We start from the raw sequence: 25616 nt of genomic DNA on the forward strand, positions 1-25616 counted from the left end.
TCCTTCCTCGGGCCAATGGTATGGGGCATGGGGCACAGCAGAATATGGGCTTCCTGTATATTTGCCCCAGTGGATGAGAAAGCAGATTGGTGAAAGCTGATTCTGAGATAGAAAATGAGCAGTGGGGAGTGGCTGGAGCAAACTCTTTGCTCTCTCCCCTCCTATTCAGCATGCTCAGGCTGCTTTAGGTTAAAGAAACAAAGCAGAGGAAATCATCGCAGAACTTCTGTGAGACCTGTCAGCTGAGCCTGACCTTATTAGTGGCCATAATGAAATCCTGACCTGAACCCAACTCTGCACATTCTTTATAGGAAGTACTTGTACCCGACTTGCCGGGCTATTATCAGCATTAAAGTATAGCTAACCACCATTTGGGGGATATAGTGGTATCTTAAAAGATGCCAGTTCATTAGGTGGGAAATGAGAGAAAACTAGAAAGTGCTTCCAGTTCTGGAAACGAGAGCAAGTACATGCATATTTCTATGCCCACAGTTGATCCTTCACAAGCTTTTGATTCCTTGTAAGGTCAAAAAACAGTGCTAGTCTTGTGCCTATGTTTAATTCCATTACAGGAGGAGAAAAACTCAGATTTAGTCTTATGATGGCACTTCTAACTTGTCTGTTTGTCTTAGAGAGCTGAAATAGCAACATGACTTTATTAGACAGCACTGACATTATTTATTTTTCAATTCCTCCCATGGCTTAGCATCACTGAAAAGTAATGAAAAAATAGCACAGTTCTGCTGTTAGTGAAAAACAACTTTTAAAGGACCGTACTGAAGATGTTACAAGTTTTGGTACAAAATCTCAGGGTATGTGAATCAAAGTATCCCAGTTGCAATCTTAAATAAACAGCTTTAAGATTTAGCAAAACCAAGTGAGCATCCCATTGCCAGGACAGAATTGCTCCATCCATTGAAAGGAAGAGGAGGCTCCATGTACACAAGAGAGTAATGGGCCAAAGTTAGCAAACAGCTCTGGATCATGGCATGGAATAAAAGCTAGTTAACAGATCTGAAACATGGATATTACTGAGTCTGAATGCCACTTCAGGGATTATTTCTACATTGATTCTTCATGTGGCAACACTTCCATCAGTTGCTTTTCCTAACATGATAACTCATTTTGCAAGGACTTGTCTTTAGGATGAGGTGTTGAAATTCAAGTCTATCGTCTAAAGCTGTACATCTGGTGGTCCAAATCTGGCTCTCCAGATGTCTCTGTGTGGCCATGCCCATTTCAGCCATGTTGTTAAGTGGCTTCCGCCTTTTTCACACAGCTTTAGTGTATCTTCCCCATTCTAAAAGGGCAAACTGTGTCTCCTAAGGCCTAGTGGGTGACTTAATGTTAAAATAGTCTGGCATTTGGGGTATTCTGAACCTGCCTGCTAACTGGAATAGAGGCTCCAAGAGCTCCTCCAAAATTGAATGCAGCCCTTGGGCTGAAGGAAGTTCTTAACTGTTGCTCTAGCCTTTGACAAGACTGCAATTGTCAAGCCTCCTAGAAAACTTTTGAAACATGGATCGAGCTTGAAACATATTACAGTATTTGGTCACCATGCTAACAAAACTCGCTCCAAAAAGGCTCAAACACCTCAGTACAGTATTTGTACAGAGGTTAGGTTAACTGTCCTTGTGCGGGGAATACTTTAGCGTTGCACAGAAATATGTTATGTTACATTTTCCAAACCCTGCCCTGTAGTTGGGGGCAACACTTCTTTCATAGGCCAGAATTCAAAGCATCACACGGTGAGCCCTGGATGCAGAGCATGGCTTCTCCTTTGAAAGCCACTCCCCTAACCGCTGCAGTATGAGAAAGCGTTCCTGAAAACTGAGGAAGCACGAGGACCTGTAGTAACAAAGAACAATCCCAAGATGCTCTAACTGCACATGGAGGAACTTGCATGCCCACAGGGACTGCTCTGGCTTACAGGTTTAGTTCACAAATACTCAACAGATACACAACAGTGATGTCCTGTTCTTTCATGCATTTATTTGCAAGGATGTATATGTGGTGGTGATGATACTGCATTTTGGGAAATTCCTTGAATTTATCACCATGTCCAAATAGTTGGCATAGTTTGCATCACAGTGCAGAATGTCCAAACATCCCACCAAAGCACATGTGGAGAGAAGAACATTGCTTTATTTAATAAATTCTTGGAGAGCTGGACCATTGGAGAACTCACAAGACAAAATTTATACATGGTTAAGAAAAGCAAACTGGACTAAACCAGGGAAAGGTCTATTTCAACTTGGGACCTCAGTGTGGCATCCAGAGTTTAAGGCTCTGAGGGCAAGATGAAGAGGTGAAGGACTTTTGCTAATCCTAAAGTTGCAGTGATAGGTTGGCTACTACTTACTATATAACACTTCTTAGATGCATTCCAGTACTGTACAGATCATGATGGGTGAACCTGAAAAAATGCTTTGGAGGTAAAAAAAAAAAGTTTAAAATGCCATGGGATTGGCTGAACCAGCTTCACTCAACCATTGTTCAATTTCCACATTCTTTCTATTCTCATGAATTCATGTTTCACTTTTAATTTAGCTATCAAGTGCTTATTCATTTGCCCGGTGCATAATCCAGGATTTAGTGCACACAAGAGTTAAAAAATAATACACACACACACAAACAGATCTAACATTCTGTCACTACCTGAATTAGAGAGGAACTGAATGGGTTTGGCAAACATGAAGCCAATATAAATGGAAGGACAGAGGACCAGGCCTGATTAAGACTGTCCTCTGGCCCCCAAACTGTGAAGGGCTTCTTGAGCACTGGCTTTGAAGAGCTTCCGCATCTCCAAATCCGACACTCTTTAGGTGTACAAGCTGTAGTTGTGCAAGTGATTTGTGTCAATGCATATTTTATGGAGAGGACCTCCTATTCTCTTTCCTCACAGGTCTGCTAGATCTCTCTTTTCCCTTTCTCACACTGATTTATCTCCGATTTGGGATGGAACCATTTTGATTGAGGAGGTAACAAGGTGTGACGTTCAGACCCATACAGCTGTGTTAAAATCAAATCCTGACTGAGTGTGTTCAATTGTGTTGTGCATCTTCTTGGAACAATGTTTGGCCTTGACCTTGCTTGTTTCCTTCTTTTGGCACCTGTCTGCTTTGTCATGAGAGTTTGGTATGTTCCCATGGACTGGGAAGTAAAAGGTCCCCTTCTGTTTATTTACTTTTTTGGGCCTCTTTAAGATTTCTGCTTCTTTGTCTTCTGTTGGCAGCCAACATGGCTTCTCCTTGAGCAACCTGTCTCGGTCTGGCCGAACACTCCTTAAGAACTTCTTGAAGATATTGGCCGTGAGGGAGAACTTTCTGTAGAACTCCTGGGACTTGCTGCTTGACAAGGATGTCTCATTCCTCTCTGCTTTTTTGTCTATTTCAGGCAAATCCAACCAGTTTCCAACCAAATCTGCAAAGATGTTGTCACCCAGGATCAGAGGCTGTCGATTCCTGCTTTGAGACATTAGTGAAGAAGTCCAGTCATTAGACTCATTGGAGAACTGACATTCTCTGCATCCCGATTTACTCTCAAAAAAACTGCTTGTGTCTTGGGAAATCCAACTTCTAGACATGTGCTTGCTGGATGACTCGTATGTCCTCGGTGAATGGTACTCTGCAGTGCTCACAGTTGATGGCGGTCCACTGGCATGATAGTAGTCCTCGCTGCTTATGCTATTAAGGGATGAAGTGATATGCCCATGGCTGATGTCTGGCAATGTGGCATGGTAATGCGGGCTGGTGGGTTGCGAGACTGGAGTTGAGCACAAAAATGCTGAAGAACTGCAACTGCCAGAATAAGTGTCACCTGGAAGCTTCCCACTCTGCTTGCTGGCTTCACACCTAGCCCTTGGCACCTGTTGGTTGTTCAGATGATACTGATGCTGGCCAACTCCTGAAACCTGACTGGGGTGGCTTGAAATCTCTAGCTGCTCCAAAGCTGTCTGGACTTGAAGGAGTTTCAGCTCTTGCAGAGCACCCATCATGCAGTTCATCTGTTCATGCAGCCCGTCCCCAACCTCCTTCATGGATAACTGTTGGGAGAGGAAAAGAAGATATGAGATTAGTTTTGAAGAAGCCAATATATAAAGGCAGGTCCCCCTGACATAACCAAAAGAGAAGTAAAATGTGTTCTCTTCCACTTTTGTGAATTATATAAACCTAAATATCATACATACATTAGACTGTATTAGATATACAGAGCTATAAAAGTCTTGCATTATATGCCTCTGATTAAAATCATTTTCATTTGCTTGTGAAAGTCATTAAGTGTCAAAAATTTATCTCAAAGGAAGTATTTGCTGTATTTCTTCCTCAGGATTTGATTGCATTTTGTCAATTGACTTCATCTGCTCTTCCTCTGAGTACCGGGTGAATCATATTTTAATGCAAAAATCACCCATGAGAATTATTTCAGATAAGGAGATGGTAGTGTCCATAGTTTTGTTTCTTCTGCTGCTTTCTCAGATCATGTACACATTCTACCCAAGCTGAGAATCCAATTACCTAGTGAAATTGGCTTAGATCTTACAAACAGCAGATGAAGTGGTAAATCTGTCTGCGGACTGTACCACTTCAGCTTGCAGGTAGAAGGATGCCAGGGAGAATCTACATTAGAAGTGTTCTTTCTGACATGCTAGTGTCTTACCTGCAAGGAATGTTTTCATGAAAAAGAGCAATTAATGAGGTGATCCCTCATCTTGTCTGAAACGATACAGTCCAGATACAGGATTACTACTCTATCTGAACTTGCACCCAAAATCTGACTTCCATGACTAAAAGGGACCTTCTGCAAGCCCTCTTTTCATAGAAGGGTCTAATTTTTGGAAATTTTCCCAGCTCAACCCATTCAGCAGATCTCCTGATTCTACACATAGTGTTTTCAGGGGACTTGAGGGGTTGCCATGGAAAGAAATTGGCAGCGAAGTCCAGAAAGTTCTGTTTATGAAAACTGGGCCACAGCTTCAGATTTTAATGCTATATTGCAGGCAATGAAAAGCCAGAACTATATAAGCAAAATGAAAATTAAAACAGCAACTGCTTTAAAAGTACATGGAGCCTCTGCAACTTAAACAACTACAAAAGATTATTATTTGAGCTGCCAGGCTGCACTCATCAATAGCACAGCTTTTTTGTTACCTTGTAAAATACGCTAGCAATTTCCTCCAGTCCCTAACTTCTCCACTCTGCATTTTCACTATATATTTTCTCTTCTAGGGGAAGCAGATCTTATTCCCAAAGCGGCATCATAAAACAAAAGGGCCATACTTCCTAACAGCTGCTACTACTCACTCAGCTCTCTTCTTTCTCTGTTGCAGAGCTGCAGAAGAAAAGATGGAACTCTTTGATGTACTGAGGTTTTCAGACAAGCGCACAAGGAGTCATGAAAAAACAGCATATCTACATATCTGTTATCGTAGATGGTTCAAAAGCTCATTGCAATCTCTTTTTGGAGTGCTCTTATTCTGCAGCTGCCCCTTTAACACCTGTGTGCATGGCTGGCAACTACATCCATGCGCATTATCTGCCATCATTTCGCTATATTAGCTCGGCTGCTTGCTGCTCAGTTTCCCTGGGAGCTTGCATAATCTCGGGGACTTGGAAAAAAGGACTCCTGTTCTGCAGAAAACGTGGTGCCATCACCCACCCCAGCACAAATCTGCAAGCACACAAAGCACCTCCCCAAAAACTAAGGTTCAAAACTAGAATATAGAGAAACGCCTGAAGAGGAAGCCCTGACCCCGTTGCTTGCCAGAAGGTGACTAAACATGCCTGCCAAGTTAAAACACCTCTAACTTCTGACTATTTTGCAAAGTCTCTCTTCTTGGCTAGTTTGTAGTCAAATCCACAGAATGCTATATTGACCTCCTCTGCACATGCATCAGCCATATTCCTATAATAGAACAGCTCTTATGTTACTCTCCTGGGGGCCCATCTGTTCTCTAAGCCTCAGAGAAAACTATCACCTTACCTCTTTCCAGATTTGCTGTAATGCCTCTTGTCCTAACCTTTCTTGCCTCATTAATGGAATCCCCCTTTTATCTGGAGCTTTGTAAAGCGGGCTTTGGAAACAGCTTGAACCCTCATTGGACACTTCCCATCAAATCCCCTTGCAGGCCAAGTGGTGTAATCAAGCAGTGATGAGTGACAAAGGGTCCTGCAGTAATGACTGGGGCTGATAGGAAAGTCAACATATGCTAGATGGCTGTGATGTTCACTTCATTGATTCAATTAACTCTCCATTTGTGGGAGGGAGGGAGGGGGAGAGGGAGGGAGAAAGGAGGGAGGGGTCTCATCACAAAGCATGCCTCTTGTGACAAGGGCCTATTAGGAATTATTAATATTTCAGTGGCACTCATCCCCAGCTTCTGGCTCCAGAAATGAGATAATAACAATGAAGCACACATCTCTAGCCTAGTGGTCCAGATTTGACATTCTCACCAGTATGGCCTGCGCTTAATTCCCAGCCAGAAAAAAGGACTGACCCATCATTTTTCTGATGGGATGCAACCTCAGCAGCAAAATGCATGCTTTATGGATCCAGAAAAATACTTGCAAAGTTAAGCTGAATTATCTTATGTAGCAAAGTCTGGCCATTGCCTCTCAGGGCAGGCAGTCCTGAAGTTGACAAAACCATTGCTTGGGCTTAGCATAAGGGACTCCTTACAAGACATATTTGGGTTTGCCAAACAAAATAACATGGCGGTTTCTAAAGGGGCTGGATATGAAATGAATCCAAAAGAGCACTGAGTTTTGCAAACTTTTTGTGTCTGCATTTTTGGCAATTGAGTGAAAGGGTGTGAAAATGCTTGGGAAGGAAACACATCCCAGTGTTAAGGAAGTTGGGGTGATATGCAGTGTGGTTTCCCCAGTAACAGGGATATCCCATCAGAAATGAGGACAAAGCATTAGTTTCATTTATTCAGTGAATTCATTGAATAGTCAGATCTGATCGATTACCCAGTATTACCACATCAAAACATGCCCTAAATGATCCCGACTGCAAAGGCACTCAGGCAAAAAGGGGCAAGAGTACCCAGCGAGAGAGAGTGTGTGTGGGTGTGACAGAGAATAATGGTGAAAAAGGTACCATTGCAGGTCCAAAATTTTCTCTGACCTACCCCCAATATGTCCCTTTTCAGCTGTAGGAACAACACAGACAAATGCCCTGCAAGGATATTGCTTCTTCGGCAGAAGGAACAGATGTGTTTGAGAACCTGCTACTGAACTCTCTCATACTCAAGTTGCTCCTATGTGCATTTACTTAAAAGTAAAACCCATTGAAGTGTATAGTGCTTATTCCCATGTGCACTGAACTGTAGCTACACAGCACAATTTTGAGTACATTTACTCAGAAGTCCACCAAAACTTACTCTTCAGAAGATGTGTGTTTAGAATTGTAGCCTGACGCAAGCTTTCCGCTTAAATCCCCATAATTCATAGTTGGTCTATTATATAATTTCAATTTTAGAGTGCATGTCAGCATAAAAAACCTGAGAGAATCAGCATAAAGCTGCTAGAGATGCTCTTAGCAAAAGTTACACAAGGGATGTTACATAATTCTCCCTTCAGTGGGATGTCTAAAGGCACTCTTTATGTGTTCAATTTACAGAGAGAGCATGCTGTGAAATCAGCTAAAACATCACTGTACATTGCAAGGGAGATCACAATAATAGCTAATTAAAAAGATGTCTTATTTCTTGTTAACAAGCTGATGGTAGGACTAATTGCTCCCAGTTGATAAAATAATACTTCTCTGGGATTATCTGTCCCAAATATGCAGTGCTATTTGATATTTTTGGAGGCTCATGGGCAAGTTAATCTCAGTGGGCCACTGGGCGGCCATAAATTACACTTTGCAGAGAATGGCCCCTATTAGACAACATTTTCTATTCCAAGGGCTTCCCCGCACAAGTCCAGGTTAAAGATAAAGGGCCACAAGAAGGGAAAACAAGGCACTTGAATTTGTCCATCAGTAATTAGCACCTGCACAACACAATGAGCAGACAAACAGATCAAGCGTCTGCAGCCTTCCATACTATGGTATGCATTTCTATTTAATTGAGAGCAATTATTTCTAAATTTGCATCTGTATTAGCATCTGAAACTGCTGTCCTCCTTTGGAGGGTTCTATTTCCTTTTTATGAAGAAGCTGATTCTAAGTGGGGGTGAGCTCATCTCCTTCTCATTATCACAGATTCTTTCAACACGGACCCCATCCATGGGTACCACTGTACAGAGGAGAGGACAAGCGACGCTGAGGCTCTTTCTCCTCCTCCTTCCTCATTTGGAGATGGCAAGTGATCTGGTAATGACAGCGAGGCGAGGAGGAGCAGCAGAGTCAAGAAGAATCAATAATGCCCCCTTCTCTATAGGCTTGGAGAACTGCCCCAGAGTGCCAGTCCTTGATGCCCCGTTACATGTTCAATTCACTCCAACCTTACTGATCTATAATTAATAAGACCCTTTTTTCATTTGATTGTTTATTATTTGCCATTGGGGAAGCTTTATGTTCCCAAATTTGCCCTCCGATGAGAAAATAGACTTTGGGGCATCCAAAGAGAGCTATGTTAGGCCTTAGACTAAACTTGGGGGGGGGGGTATGGGGCAATGTTGACATTATTTTGTAATGGATATTTCATCTAGCCCAGTACTTAGGACAGGGAATAGCAGCAGCTTTCCAGGGTTACTGAATTATAGCCCTTTCCAAGAGTTTTGGTAACTTTCATTACATCAGGCTTCCTTTTACTCTGAAATTTTATTATTGTTGTTTGTTCTGAAATTGCCCCTATGCTCAATTCAAATGCTAGTTCCGGCCTTGAAAACCCTAACCAGCAGAACTGGTATATCTTAAGAATCATCTCTTCTCATAAGAACCTACCTAATTGTGCAGCTTTTCACTGGTGGTCCTGCTTAACTCCTTCCACAGTAAACATTTCAGGTGACCCACAGGACAGTTCTGCTCTCTCCCTGCCATTGCTTGGCATTAGTTGCACATTAAAGAAATTGTTTTTCCAAAGGGTTGTTGATATTGAATTATGTTTACATCTAAATTGCTTTAAATACTTGGTTATAGTGTTTGCTTTTAAGACAGTGATCCCATGGTGCCTACACAGTATTTGAGGGGCTATAATTTGTGTGGATTTCCTCTTCCAAGGTCACAGACAGAGTTATAATCTTAGAAGGAGAAATGCAAGTGGGAATCTACAAATAAGAACAAGCAGAACACCGTATTTCATGTAGTTTCTAAAGATTTCCCCTAGGAAGAAAACAAGGTTATAAAAAGGAAGACACTAAATACATAGTTCTGAAGGTCAGCCTTTAGTTGGACCACAGTTTGTACCATTCTCATCCAGCATCTGAACTGCCCCAGACTGAGGAAGGCTGCTCTAGCTCTTTGCTACTGTATATGAACCCCTGGCCTGATCTTTTGTGTTTTGTACATTGCTAAAGAACGGATAAGGGCTTTGTATAAAGACAAGTGGATCTATACATTTTTCCACTGGGAAATGTATGCACACAAATCCGTAATACTCTTATTTCCTACTTCCCATGCAACTCTTGGGCGGTGTGGTTTAGCAGCCATGATGTCTTGGATGACTACTTCTTCATTCTTTTGTTCCCACCTTAATTAAACATTCCAAAGATTTGGAAACTACCTAAATAAACCCATTTGATGTATCTTAGCTCTCCATCTAGTAAGAGACTGAATTTGCAGTGCTTCCTTGGAATTCAGTGTCATCAAATCCCCTGGAGTGAAACTTGCGATGACAAGCTAGAAACAAAAACATCTGTGCTGCCTGGGAGTGAGGTAATATTTTGGTACAGATTGGAAGAAAATAGTGACAACAAGCCCAGATGAATAAGAGGTCAGAAGACGCTTCTCATAATTGGAAGGAAGACAGATGTCCTGCCCTTGGGTGAAAGAAATGTCGCTAGAGGAAGTTACTGTTCAGTGAAACCCTGGGAACAGGAAAGGCTGGATTGCCACAGCGGCCCTTAATAATGAAGAAGAGGAAACAGAACCCCCTATGAACAATATCTGGATTATTGGAAGAGGATGCTCTAATGAACACAAAAGGAATTACATCAATACTATTGGGTCCATTTTTTATTTTATTTTATTTAGAAGAAGGGAGAAGTGCATGGAAAAGGTAATAAATCCAGGTGTTTGTATTCAAGTAGATTTTCTAGTAAAGAAGAATGCATAGTGCCATTTTCTAGGAGAATTCACACATACACCATGAACAATCCACTGGAAATGAAGGCATTTTTTCAAAAGGCAGAGAGGGAAGTATGATCCTCTGAGGATAAGCACCCTATCAGTCCATTAGTGCTTAACAGTCATATGTACTGCTACCACAACAAATTATAATGTTGTCTAATGCATTGGTGAGGAGGGAGAATGCACCAGTTTGTGGTATAGTCCTAATGGTCAAGTCATGGCCTGCCTGTGATATCTGAACTAGGCTTTCAAGACGTTATGAGACTAAAACAGGAAAATTGACATACAGTGTATGTCGCAGGGGTCCTTAAAAAGCTATAGATGTGACAGATATACAATAAAATAGAATTTAGCATAAGGCAGCTCCACTATTTATCCCTGAAGTGGTGTGAATATTGATATACTAAAATTCCAGGCTGTTTTTCCTCTTCCACCTAACACAGACAATGAAAAGTAGGCATAAGCATGCTTCTGATACCATAAGCAGAGAGGGTTCTCCCAATCTCACAACAAGCAAGTAAACAAAATACTCTGATATTGGGGGGGGGGGACAGGCTTTATGGTGGTGCATAAGAAGAGTCTCTGAATTGGACTGTGTGGGGAATGTGGACCTTGCATCCACAATGGGTCAATTCCATAGAAGGAGCAAGCTAAGACTCAAAATTTCAATCTTAAATCTTAGTGTAGACAGACAATTTTTAATTAAAAGGCCACTTCTTCTCCAGGTAAAGAGAGATGGCTTGTCATAAGCTCCAGCATTCTGCAAAGGAACAAAATGAATATCAAGCTTTTTAATTCTATTTGTATTTGGACTAGCTAGAAAATGGGATTCCCTCCCTCCTAAATGTATCGAAGCAAAAATACACATGTGCACATTTTCAAAATCTTTTCAGAAGAAGTCTTTTAATGTTATGTATTTGTGGTTGTTTTCATATGTAGTTTAGCTGGTGTATCATGTGATGGGGAAAATCCTAAACTCCCGGTGAGGTCATCTGAGCAGCCGCTGAATACTGTGGACCTCCTTCTCCACAGGTGAAGAAGAACAGAGAGTTTCACACCTGGAAACATTCCTGGCATTGCAGTATAAAGTTCACCACCACTGCTGTACTCCCTTCTGCAAGAAATTTTATTACAGGTCACTATAATATATTTTAAAATCTGCTGTATGAATATTGGGGCAACTTCTTGTCCATCAGAAGATCTGTAGCTGATAAAGTAATCGAATTCAGCAACAAAACACTGCAACTACTTATTTAATTTTTACAGTAAAAAAAGATATGGGTTTCCCACTCAGCACTGCTGAAATATACATGTCCCGAGATGTCTTTTTTTTTTTTTTAATTATTAAAAGTCACTGATGCTGTTGCCCTGCAGCAAAAGTACCGTCTCATCCTTAGGCATGATCAAGTGGGCAAGTTGCTGAACAGGACTAAAAAGACCCAGATTTTTAAAGCCTCGTCTGAATGAATATCCTAAAGCTAAGATAAGAAGGGCCTGATGCTGCTAGGTGCACTCACAGTTCTAAATCCTAACCTGGATTTGTTGAGGAATTCTGTTGAGTGATTTGTGGGGTGTCCAAAAAGAAAAGAAAGTCAGAAAAGAGAAAAAGAAAAGAAAAAAGGCAGAAGGACAGCTATTTCTCTCCTGCATTAGTATTGAATTTTTCAAAGCTAACAACTAGTTTTGACTAAGTGTGCCTTGGGTAATAATTTTCTGTAGCTCTGTAACAGACCAAAGGGAATTTAGCCAATGGGTACTAATCCAATTTCCCTGCAGGGTAATCCACAAAAGCTTTTACCTTTTAGTCTATGAGTCAAAGGTATTCTAAGGTTGGCGCCACATGGATAAGCTACAAACCGCATTTCCATGACCCAAGTAGGAAGAGCAATGACAGAGTAGCTGACTCAGCTTTCCTCCTGGCCGGGCCACATGCACAATGCTGAGTCACAGAACCTGAAGAGCAGACCAGAACCAGAATCTACAACTAACGTTGACAGAGAAACAAAGGTCTATAGATGAAATATCCACACCCACTGAACCTCCTTGAGAACAGAACTCAAGGATCTTGATCCTGTCAGATTATCTGTTGCATCTTGTTTTATCATCCCTGTAGCTATCCTCAAAATATTGAAGTCCTTTCTTTACTGTAGCATCTTCCCTTAACATTAAATTAACTGCCTTTTCAAACTTTCAAGTTCAAACTGCCTATTAAAACTATATATCACACCTTGTAATATATAAGAGAAAGTTGCCCCCCCCCCCTTTTCCAAAGTAGTGGAACTGCAGCAGCAGGGCTGGCAGTGCAAACTTGTTCTCTCTGTGGGTGCAGAATGAAAGTTAGTGTGGCCACTTACACATCTCCAAAAAGTGCATCCACAAAAATGAGGAAAAAGAGAGACATCTGCATATGCTAATTGATAGGTATAGTCACAAATTTAGCAATAATGATTATGACTTAAATAGACATGCAATATGTCTCATCAATTATGCTTGGTTATTTGCAAATGCCTCTCTCATATAATAGCACCTTTTCTTAAACTGTAATATATTTTATTTATAAATGGGTTGTCCATGTGTCTGCCTGCTTGGTTTGATGTTCAGATGCTACTGACAGCTCGTTTTGAGGCCCCTGTTCTCCTAGTTTTTTATCTTCATAGTGGGACAGGCCTTCCAGTTACGCTGCTTTCAGAGGACAGTCCCCTGGCAGCCCTTCAGATAAAGAACCATCCTGTAGCAGGTAGATTACGAAGCCACACTGAGTGAAAGTGCAGAGAACAAGGTACGAAAGTGGTTGGAATGGCTGCTTAAAATAATTACTCTAAATAACACTTGATCTCTCACTGTAATATTCTCATATCCTCAACCCCGCTCTATCAGACTCTTGTATTTTAAACGAGGTGCTGCGGCATCATAAACAGTGAGATCAAAGGGAAATGGGATGCAGGGAATAAAGACAGTGAGAATTAACTTATTAACAGTGGCCGTTCACACAGTGGTAGCTGGATGATGACACAGACATCCTGGCCCTTGGTGAGCTGCTTAACACATGCAGTGTAATATTTAAAAAAAAAAACACCACCAAACACACCAACTTGCAACTTCTGGTTATTCTGCAAAAAGCTTTCTGATACAGAGATTTTGTTTAAACATTTACACACTTATAAACCACTTAGAAATATTTTTAAAATACAGTAAGTGCTATATGGCCTGTCCTGATCTCCTCCAAGTATATATTTCCTTTGGTGATTACCTGAAACATCATAGATACGGACAATACATATTTATGCAATTTTGCCTGGGGCGGGGGGGGGAATTCTGCTGTCAAGCTAATGGAAGAGGCTGGAGAGAGTATCTGTAGACCTGCCAGTTCATGTGTTGATTTGGTCATGTGCACAAGAAAGATACTGGACAAGCTGACATTCATGCAGGGAAGGGCCATCATCCTGTGGCTGAACACAAACGTCCATGCAGGGAGTTAAAGGTCCAACCTCTGCCATCTACAGTTAAAAGTATCGGAGGGCAGGAGCTGAGTACCTGGTGAGCCAACCGCTCATTACAGGAGGTCGTACTGGGCTAGCCGGCCAAATTGTCTAACTCTGTATCAGAAATCTTCTTAATTTCCTGAAGGCACAATCCTGCACATGTTTCCACAGAAAAAAGTCCTAGAATTCCCAGTATTCCATAGCAAGCACGCAGGACATTTTCTGTTGCACCATGCATATAATTATACCGTTAGGTGGACACGGGTGTCACTTGAGGCTTCACAATCAAAGCTGGATGAAAAGTGTAAGCCAAACGTGTTCCTTCCTGTTCCAAACCTATTCCTGTTTCTGAATTCCTGCATAGGGTGAATATCTCCTCCCTAGTCTCATGCTCTTCACAGCAAGAACTCTGCCCTTTCTGAATTTGGTCTAATTTGCCCTCCCGCCCCTTGAGATCAGCAACGGATGCCTTTCTCCGGGAACCCTCTGTGAATGATATAAGGAGGTTGAGTATCTGGAAGAGGGCTTTTTCTGCGGTGGCGCCCCATTTATGGAATGCGCTCCCCAGAGAGGTCCGCCTGGTGCCGTCGTTATTTGTTTTTCGGTGCCAGGCTGAGACTTTTTATTTAAAACTTATTTTAATTGCTAAATTATTGTATTAATTAGGATTTTAAAATTTTTAGCCGAGAATGCACTGGGGGTTTTTAAATGTTGTTTTTTTGGTTTTTTCCTTCTTTTAATTGCTATATTATTATTATTTATGAATGTTTTATGTATTCTTTGTGAGCCGCCCCGAGGCTTTGTTGCGATGGGGGCGGCATAGAAATATTTTAAATAAATAAATAAATTTAGTCATTGCAGTCCAAGCTCATGACCACCTCCACTTACAGTACAGCTTGTGTTTCTCAGGTCAATAATATTCTTCCATGATTGCCATCCATAGCACTTTTGTACAGCCCAAGACTCCCGGCTTTTGTGGGTAAATGGGTGGGGAATCTGGGTGGGCTGGGCACAGGGGCCACATCATGTGCAGTTCTTGGGTATTCTAAATGAGCCCCTCACCCCAGTCTCTAGATTGAAATAAACTGCTGCATCGGGGCGGGGGGCACTTGTAGATCAACACATCTGGAGGACACAGCAAGTGTGATCCCACACCAGTGGCTATGCTGGCTTGGCCTGATGGGAGTGTAGGCCAAAATATCTGGAGGGCCACATGTCCCTCACCTCTGCACTACACTGAACAATTTCTAAAATCCTGTTCAACAAACTTTTCAACTGTGCCCCCTGACCTGTTTCATTCGACAGCTTCTAAGCGAGGGTAGGGAGAAGCAACAGTACAAGCAGTGTAGAAGCTGCTGCTCCTCAGGAGTGATGCCTTGTCAGTCTTTGAAACTGATTGCTCTTCTGCTGCAAATCCTGCCAGCAGAGAAAGAAATGGTAAGCAGAGGACACTAGGATACTGCACACCATTATAGGAGCATTACACACAGTTGTCCGACTGGCCGACTGGGTTAACTTCTAGAGTTTAATGGAACACTGCCCAGACAACATCTCCTCCAGCAGAGAATGCGCGTGGGGCATTGTCCGTGTGTGATTACGACCAGGGGCTTATACAGACAGCAGGCTGAAGCAGCATGTTCAAGTAAAGGAGAAATGCTTTGCGCATCCCAATGGTTATTTCATTCCCATGAGACAGAAGCATGGTTGAGTACAGGGGAGAGGGCAAAGTACTACTCTGGGTAATATCATTCATGACCTAGGGAGAGAAGACTATCTGTACATTTTTGTTTTTAACTGAGAGATTAAAAATAGCATTTTGAAAGAAATTCAGAGCTTTTTTAAAAAAAGCAGAAGCACCAAAAACATTTTGTTTATTCCAGAAATAACTAAGAACAAGCTAAATTAAGTGCCAAATGAGTGAGAAGCACAGTGGGAAGCATCTTTCCCAGGCACATGTGCAATAGGGCCCCCTTCCCATGGCATGCACATGATGGTAGTTTCAAGTGTAAAAGGGGCAGTGCAGACAAAATCCTGCATGGCACTGACAGCATTGTGTAGCTCCCTGATTCCCACATAGCCATTCCGAGCAAGGAAGCCTGCCTATGTCTACAGATTAAACAACACAGGCACAACCCTTGATCAGTAAATAGCCCATGGTGAGCTAGCAAAGGTGTGTGAACAGGACCTAAGTACAAAATGATCCACCACAGAAACAAGAGTTTCATTTGCCCTGCTTAGTTGTTGGATGCCTTGTCTTTCTTACTCTCTGAAATTTCTATGATTTGTTCCTCCTCTTCCACTTGCTCCTGTCTGATTTGCAATATGTTTCTAACCTGCTGATCACCCAGGGTTGCTGTCAGGGGCACCTGCTGAAGCCCCACAATGCTGCAGGGTCCCAAGAAGAGCAGTCCTCTGAGGTTGTGCCTCCTTTTTAATACTGCAGCCTGCTTTGTTCACTGCTTCTTGCTCCAGACCAAAGAATGGTATTAGTGAGAAGGAACTGTACTAGATCCCACTGTGTACTTGTCCACTGGCTTGCTGCTCGTCAAGCAAGCAATGATGAGAAAGAGGACAAGGAGCAGTAACTGCTGCTGATGGTGGTGGTGAAAGGGTAGAGACGCTGACAGAGGGGCCCCATGGATGAGGTCTCGCTCAAGGGACCCAACGCCTGGACCCAGCACTAGCACCCCTTCCCTTTCATACCACTAATCTAGAGACAACAGTACAATTTTGGTTATGCTTTATCTTGGCACATTTCTGACCTTGTCTTCAGAGGCAGTGTTCAGAATTGACCCCTAAGCTGCAGGTGTACAGACTGCACCCAGTTCTTCCTCTTTTATTCCAGTCTGGATGCTGCAACGAGGAATATGAATAGTACTAAACAGAGTCTAGCATCCTGGAGTTCCCTGAAAGAGCAGCTGTTGAAGGAGCAACACCCTCTTTCAGCTGCATGTGGGGTGTTTTTGTGTTTATCTGGACGTGTAAGAGTGATGGGTGTATATACGTAGAGGTATGGATGTGTGTGAAAGTGGGGTGGCCATGCCCATTTTGGGCTCTGGCTACAAGCACTGCTGGCACATGGTTCCTGGAAGGCTTCCCAGAGGATAATCCTGCCCTTCAGCTGAAAAATATTTCTCACCCAGAACAGATGCTGCTTATGACAAGGCACGTGACACAATTCCAGGTGGTTCAGAACAGTACCCAATGGACCTGACTCCGTTTCCATCACCCCAAAGACCCAGCCCTTAAAACGCCGTGCATATAATGTGTGTGGCATATTTTCTTGCACGAGTGACCTTTGTCCCTGAAAGATAAATCTTTTGGCAGACTCTCTGCAACTAAATGATACCATCTCCTCTGGAGCCTTTTGGCTGATAACAACATTCAAATGTGTCTGTGGATGTTGACAGTCTAATAACACTCATGCCTTATCAAAATTATGAAAAATTACTGTTTGCAAAAGCTGTTCTTGGCTCGGCATGTGCGGGCACCTGTGTCCCTGTGTCTCCCCAGGTCCCTCCTGATGTAGCTCCTTGGAAGTACAGCAAAATGTATGGACAGGAAATTGGAAAGATACTGCCTTTGGCTTGCTAATAATCATTTGCTTTCTTTATGTGAAAAGGTGAATTGCAATTTATTTCTCTAAATGGTATTAATTTCAGAGCAAAATTTATGAGCTGCCATTGCACAAGCTGGGTTTTATGTTTGATGATATAATTTGTCTCTGGTGTCTGTCTAAGGGCCACATGTCTACAAGGGTGCATCCCATATTCCGTATCAGTGATTATAGTGCAAAGCTGGAATATAATTTTTATCCTGCATTTCTTCCATCATGAAACTCAAGATGGGATGCCCAAGGTTTCTAGGAAGTCTCCCATAAGGAACTCTCCAAGTCCAGACTTACTAGCTTTTGCACAAATGTTATATGCCCCTATGTTATATGTTTACATACAAGGACCAGTAGCTGAGAAAATATTATTTCAACAACACAAGGTTTGTGAGTAATCAGTCTTGCGTTCACTGTGTATTAATGCACATTTTAGCATTTAAAGTTGTTAAACAGGTTTTAAACCACTAGTGAATTTGGGGAGGGGGGTTTCTATTATTCTGATTACATTCTATATTGAATTTTATTGTGTTTAATCCATTGTACACTGTTGTACACTGTCCAGAGAGCTTTGGCTATTGGGTTGTATGGAAATACAATTATTAATGATAATAGTAATTGTCAAGGTCTCACTGTAATTTAATATGCATATGTAATTTTAGAGTTATGATTTTAAAGGGGTCTCAAGTATGGCATTGTTTTTAGATGGGGTGTTAACTGGCTTGGGCTCATTGTGAGAATGAGTGGATGCAAGGAACAGAGAAAATCAGATAATTCAAATATGGGGAATGAAACTAAGTATTCTATACATGAAAATCCATGTATCATGCAATTACGCAGGGACTACATGGATGAATACTATGTATGTAAATAACTTCTGTTGTTTTGTAATGATCAAATATTTTGTGTGACCCCTATGAAGCTTTAATACATTTGTAAAGGGCCTGTTTCAGTAGTTGGGACAAGTTCTGAAGGAGGAGAGAGAGATTATTGCTTTTAAGACTTACAGATGGGGTTTGAATAAGGTAAATTTAGTTTGAGTGGCCAGGGAAACATCAGATGGATTGGCCAGGGCTTCCAGCAAAGTGGAAAAGAGCAGTTGAGAAATGGAAGTTAATGGTTAGATTGAATCAGCCAGAGCGTTGGTTGCCAGTGAGAGATGTGTGGTGCATTCAGAAGGGCAGACAAAAGCTGAAGAGAAGAATATTAAGTTGAAACTTGAATGTTAAGCTGTTTTTTTCTCTGTGTGATAACTATACGTGGCTGGTGAAAATCAGGTGCAGGAAGCAGTGGGCTGTGATGCCAGGTTGCTGCTGGCAGGTAGTTACACAAGAAGGTTACACAAGCAGGCGTCACAACCCTGATAAACTGTCCATGCAGTCAGCAGAACAATAAGAGGCACTTTGATGAGAAGCATGTTGTATCTGATCTGGACCTGGTTGTGAGTGAAACTTGCTGCAGGGGACGATTAGGGGATTTGGTTTGATGCTACAAAATCATTAAGAGGTTGGTATCACCAAAGTCTCTCTTGAGTCCTTAAGAATTGTCAGTAAGTAGTCTTTAGGAGACTTCAAAGTAAACATTTTCTTATGTACCAAATATGGCTTTAGTAAACCAGTTTGTTCAGTCGTTCAGCATAGTGCTGCCTTCTACTAGAAGATTTTCTAGAGAAGTGGGGTAGTAGAAAAGGGCAAGCTTGTGGAACTTTGGCTTATATTAGAAGGGAATTCCTTAGGCTTGGAAATAGAGGGAATTCAAGGATTGCAATAGAAGGAGTGCTAGAAAAATAGGAAATCTTATAGCTGGAACTGTCCTGTGAAACTACACAGACTGGCTTTGTCTTAACAAGAACACAAGACTCTATTTTATCAAAAAAGATTACTCACCACAAGTACTGCAGATACTTCCTTTCTTGTAATATGACACAAGTAATATGTCAAAGATTGCCCTCTTTGGGTACAGAATTGAATAGGGAAGTTCATAATGCTGAATTCTGGTCTAGGCTGGCAATGGGGTGGACTAGAAAAGGGATGGCCAGGCTTCAGACTTGTCTGATCCACTTCATTTTATTCAGTCAGTCAGTCATTCACTAAAACCCCAAGATGCACCAAGAAAAGCCAGGAGGAAAGGACATTTTGAGCACATGTTGAGCATCTGAGCACATTCTGAGTCCATGGATTTCTAACTGAGTATCAGAAATGAACTGAGCTCATGGTCTTTTGACACAAAAGTTCTCTTCTGGTTACTCCAAGATTTCTTCATTTCAGCAGCTTCATTGAGATGGGGTGGGGGAAACATGTTGGTGTTATTTTTAAACAAGTGGGAGACAGAAACCCTTGCTTGGGTGGTACTGCAAAATAATCACTGAGAGATATAGCTGTACATCTGAGCCTATAATCTGCCCACCCCAGACGTGAACAGACAGAAACAGTTTCTAATCTATCCAGTTTCATGGAAATGTATTTAGTTGTTTATTTTGAGAGAGATATACAAATTGATATCCTGATAGCCAATGTGGTCCTCCTTATTTTTGGGGGGATTTTTTAGTTTTTGCTTTTTTCATTATCAATACTATCTAGAACAAAAACAGCCGTACGGAAACATGAACACATATATTGCAGTAGTGCTGGTCATGCTTTTGAATGCTTATTTTTGCTTTTGGAGAGTACAGTTTGCAGTGTTACAACAAAACTGATTAGCGACTATGATGGCACACAAGAGGACACACATGTGTTCCATGGACAATGAAAGTGTAACATTACTGTTGCCAAGTCTGACCAAGTTATCGCCTGTACAAACTGAGCAGCTTCAGATGCTATGGCCCCATACTGCATAAATCAAATTCCTTCACCCTCACTATTTCCTGTTCTTAACACATGCACAGAAGTGCCATCTTGGATAGCTGGACCTGTTTCAGGAAGACTGAGGACTGAATTTGATTGCTAGAGGTGCTAGTGGGCTGCATTCCAGTGGTGGATGAAAGCAAAGCAAAGCAAAGCAAAGCAAAGCAAAGCAAAGCAAAGCAAAAATAAGGTAGGACCCAAAGGAAATGGGAGAGTATCCAAACACCAATAATACCAACATATTCCATCTTTAAACTATTACTGCTGCCAACTGAGCTTTAAGAGACATTTCCACACTCAAAATAGGGGGGGAAACCATGGAAAATCCAGACAACTAGCAAAAGATCAGAAGTTGGAGGAAAGGGGATGGGGGGATGGGGTGAGACCTTTTGGGGAACCCCACAGGCCTGCATTGGGACCACAAGCACCAGATTTGGCTTACTGATCTTGACAGATTGGAAGACTGATAAAGCGCAGCACTGTAGCAGTGAGCTTGCCATTTTCTGAAATGTTAACATTTGTTTGGGTTTATTTTGTATTATTTGGTAAATATGCACTCCTGCACCATTTTAATGCCAAGCACATGCTGCACTAACTCATTCAAGAACTGGCAAGAAGAAGCACAGCTGCTTATTATCACCAATTCCATCTTGGGCCCCACTTCCACTTGGCTCACATTTATTACTCCCGGTTGGGCTATTACAACACTGTCAATGAAAAGTGACTTGTAGGGATATGATGCAATAGTGAAAATTTACTGGCTTTCCATGCACAGGTCTTTGCTGCCTTTCTAGCTGTGCTTCTTTCTAATGAATGAAAGTACCAGCTGGGAAGATCACAACTTTCCTGGGCTTCTATTTGGGCAATTCAAATTATCTGGATGAAAGCCATCTGGACAGAAATCTGAGTGCAGCAACTTCCATGGGAAAGTACACTACCAGAATATGAAAAGGTATTCTACTCATTCTGATCACACTTATTTTGGGTAGGTGTGATCATGCCGGATTTTGGTCAGGCTTTGGCTGAGAGTTCACATGAAGCCCACTTTTGGCATCTTTCTCTTTTTTTGGGTGGGGATATTTATATATGCCATGTTTAACATACACAGTGAAGCACATGGTGGGGAAACTGCATACTAACAGATGCTCCCTCTGAGCTACTCCTCTGCGTGGACAAAGAATGCTTTTGGGACACTCCAAGATACTGAATGCATTGCCAGCCAGTCAGATTTAACAGCCCCAGTTGCTGTTTAGATAGTTACAGTGATCAGTAACAGCAACTGCCAATGCAGAATAAGCTCATGGCCATTCGCACACACTCCAGTTGGCTAGCCACTTGGCTGTACATAATAGCTTCGATTTGCAACTATGTGATCATAAGGAGAAACATAACACACCTTTCAAGAATATGCAGATTTATCCAGCAGCTATTTCTGATGATGACAGCCCTTTTGGAGCAATCACATCCATGTACATTGCTTCCTGGATGTCTTGCTGCATCCCCGGTTCATGTGCTATGTTTCCACATGCAAACACACACGAGAATATGCTTGGGAGGAGCATATTCTCCATTGTTGTGGTGGGAAGCAGCTAGTGCAGCTTTCCCTAACCTAGTGCCCTCCAGATGATTGGGGCATTTGCCTCTATCAGACAAAGCCAGCATGGATGATGGTGAGGAATTCTGGAAACTGTTATCCAAAATTTCTGGAGGACACCTGGTTTGGGGAGGCTGAACTACTGAACAGATGTATGAACTTAGGGTGTGGTTTGCTTGAAAAACCATACTTTGAAAATAGAAACCATTTGGCAACCCAAGAAAGTATCTGGCATCCAAAATTCTAATCCTTTAACTTGAGAGGAAAAAAAACAAAGGAAAAAAGAATTACCTTATGCAAAGTGCTATCTAAGTTGGCATTGGGATGGGATTTTATTTGGAATTCAGCCCTCTCACATGAAGCCCCAATAATTAATGTTGTCATTCAAATTTATCATCATCAAGCCAAAGATGGAAATATCCAATCATAGTGTTCTGGCTCCAGGTAACTTTGGCCTCTCTAATATTACCAACCATTAACAAGATTTGCCTCCTTAAATGGATCAGCCTTACAGGACCTCACTGCAATGTGATATTTATTCTGCTGCTGTTGATACAGAAAAGAACTACTTTGTGTGTGTGTATTGCAAATAATTTTATTCAGTGCAAACTGGGAGCAATAGAATGAACTCCCAATTAAGCTGTGCATTAGGTGCTTATTGCCATTATATCTGGAGATACAAAGAGGCAGCTTTTGGCTCTTGTGCAGTAATAGCTCATGTCATGACCTGGCTGGTAATAAAGAAAGTGGTGAAAAAGGGTCAACAGATTCAATTCTCACTCCCATTATGTCCAGACAGTTCCAGCTGTCAGTTAAATGGCTTGGCTTAAAAAAAATGAAACTTCATCTATTTTAATTCCAGGCTATATGGAAAGAATATTGATTTGACATATTTCACATCAGTGGGACAATGTATGATGGCTGAAGTTAACTCATTTCTCTTGTCTACAGATTTACTTCACCATTCATTTTGACTGTGTATGAAATTACAAGGAAAAAGAGTCTAACTCAATGCTACACCTAAAACAAAGGCCAAATCTTGAAAGCTGCTGATTACTATACATTCAGTCCTCTCTAAAGCCAAAGAAGATTTTCTAAACCTAGAGATGTGCATCCTTAAGTGCCTAGCTGGATTGAAAGTCCAGAGTTTGGCTTCATCAGAGCAGCACACTTTTTCGACCTAATGGCCTAAGTCTACCCAAATGTTTTTAAAAGAAAAGAAAGTTATAAGGCTAGATCCTGCAGAATAATACTCTAATGAATGGTCTCCTCCCGTATGTACATGCCAGGACGTAAGGTCTTCAGAGGCCCTCCTCTGGGTGCACCTATGAAATTATGAATGTGGCTACAAAAGCAGCCGCCACCGCCTTTTCACTAGCGGAGCCCTGATTACAGAAGCGGAGAAATCTTTGTCTGAGAAATTTTAGCTCACCTGCACCTTACTCAGTTATCCTTTTGGTGCTAAGCAATGACTTTTCTTCCAGGTGTTCAGATTTTACAGTTTAGATTCATCCACAGAGTGCCAGAATGGTTGCATTCATATATATATTATATTTTACTGTCCCCAATTTGGAGGACTTCCTCTTCTCCATACTTTCTTCTAAAACTTTGCAGATTTCTGACATAGGATCAGCTCTGTGTTACATGATTTTAAGCAGAATGTCCTAAAAGTCACACAGAAATATAAGTGTGCTGTTTACTGGAAATCCTCAAAATGTAGAGCATATTCTTGCACACCTTGTACTGCCTATTCTCCCTGCACCTATTAACCTGAAACCAGGTAGGTGAAGTCACCATATGTGTAGAAGGAGCATCTATCCCTCAAGTTTTATTCAATTCTGTAAGAAATAAAAAAGCTATCAACAGTTCCCCTTTAAATAAATCAAAATATAAAGACTTGTAGCACTTTTTTTGAAGGTGTGAGCCCATCCTAAGGAGCTACTATGCTGGCAAATTTCATCTACTTCTGATGAATAGGAAAAACAACTGTAACTTCATAAAATTTACTTTGATAGTCAGTGTAAGTGGCGACATCTTGGATTTCTAAATCTCAGCTCTGGTTCGGTACCAGAGTTGAAGACAATGGCCTTGGAATCAGTCCAGGCAGAATGAGGCTGTTTTCCAAAGCAATAAATTGGGGTTGGAGACTAATCTTGTGGTTAGTTCATACCTCTAATTAAAGCAATAGTAAAACTCCCTCTGATTATAATGATTCCGAATTCCATACTCATGTAAACTTGCTAATTTTTTCCTGGCACCTCTTAGCATTTGTGTAACTGACAAAAATTCAGGTAGTGGAGCTTTTCTTATCATTACATCTCTGTGCTGCTTGTCTAGCCCTGCCGGCCTAGCCCTGTCTAGTCCTCTAAGGAGAGTTGGCGATCCTGCTCAAAAGTAGTAGTCTGGGAAGTCTGGTGAAATTTTACTGTGGGGTACCTGTCATCGGTCCCCAAGTTATGCTAGACTGAGCTGCTATTATATCTTGGCAGAATCCTTTTTCAATGCATGAAGTGCCTTGAGGAAATCTTGTGAACTCTTCATACAGCAACCAAAAGACAAATGTTACATATGTGCTAGAACATTATGTGAGTAGGTCACTGGGGTTTGCTTCAGAGCATATACTCAACACTTGCCAATTATGGCTTTTTGACACATATGACTGTATAATTCTGTTCCAAGCTGATGTTTGTCTTGTCCTCAGGTCCATTTTCTAGGTGTCTGCTTGAAAATAACAAGCACAACAATAAAATCTCTTATGTGTATGCCTAAACATGTGACATGAGTAGTATCCCCAAATCACTTAATTTTGAAAATATGATTGCGGTGTCTTTGGGAATGACATATATACATTATAATGGGAAACCTTCTCCATTCACCAGTTTTCCTCAGTAAATGACAATCTTCCATGACATTTTTAATCATTTGCCCTGAAAAGCAGAGGTAAGCCTGGTGACCAGCATTACCTTGAGAAAGAATGAGGAGTCGTGGGGGAGAATTGACAGCCGTGGGATGGGAATTTAACTTTTTCCACCAAGTCTTTTCTGTAAGTGCTTCACCCAATTTAACATTTATGGTAAACAAAGGTATGGAAACATGTTTTTGCAAGAAAATATGTAGTTTCACCCTCTGTTAAACCTACCAAAATTCTAAAATTGCTAAGAAATTTCCTCTCTCTTTGACCTCTATCCTCTTTACTAGCACTAAGCACTGCTGGAAAGCCAGGGCACTTTTATTAGAAACGGATCTCTGGAACTAGCATTAGTCATTTATATTTAACAACATTGGTCAGAAAAATGTTTTTCCCCCTTTTCTCAGTCAATTTGTAGTTCACTGAACAGATCATTGACAGCTGGAAGCACCAAGACTTTAGAGAAGATGAACTTGTTCATTTTTTCAAGATATCACTTATTAGGCACAATGTAAATATACCATTGAACATCAGTTCCTCTGGCTGCAATCCTTGCACACTTATATGGGTATAAGTTTCAATGATTTAAGTTTCATTGATTTCTGTGAAACTTTTGTCTTCTGTGGAACTCATGCTGTGCACTGGATGGTAAGGACCATGGTGCTCATAGTGCAAACACTAAGGAGGAGGAATCTTAACATTAGTAGCACTGCACAATTTCTTTACCACATCTTGCTGCATACTTCTGGGACGCAATTCTTGAAAGACTTGCCGATCATGAATAAAACTGTGAGAATGTCAGCTTTCTATTTGGAAGAGAAAATTTCTACCCATCAGCATAACTGCAGAAGACATTCTGAAAGTGTGTTGACAATGTGATACATCTAACAAATCAGAAAACACATTAAAGAAAAAAAGTGCATTTGTTCAATATGAATTTAATCTT

The 25616-nt window shown here is 41.4% G+C and overlaps 1 protein-coding gene across 1 annotated transcript in view; it reads right to left on the minus strand.

Moving 5' to 3' along the window:
* Positions 1–559: 559 nt before the first annotated feature.
* Positions 560–25616, minus strand: part of INKA2 (inka box actin regulator 2) — a 34183-nt gene continuing 9126 nt past the window's right edge. Inside the window, exon 2 of the mRNA XM_044447175.1 lies at positions 560–4045. Within this exon, the coding sequence (XP_044303110.1) occupies positions 2999–4045 (1047 nt within the window). The 3' untranslated portion in view covers positions 560–2998. The remainder of the gene's footprint in view (positions 4046–25616) is intronic.

The sequence above is a fragment of the Varanus komodoensis genome, unplaced genomic scaffold (assembly GCF_004798865.1).
Source record: "Varanus komodoensis strain SLA01 unplaced genomic scaffold, ASM479886v1 scaffold1, whole genome shotgun sequence".
In the NCBI taxonomy this organism is placed as follows: domain Eukaryota; kingdom Metazoa; phylum Chordata; class Lepidosauria; order Squamata; family Varanidae; genus Varanus; species Varanus komodoensis.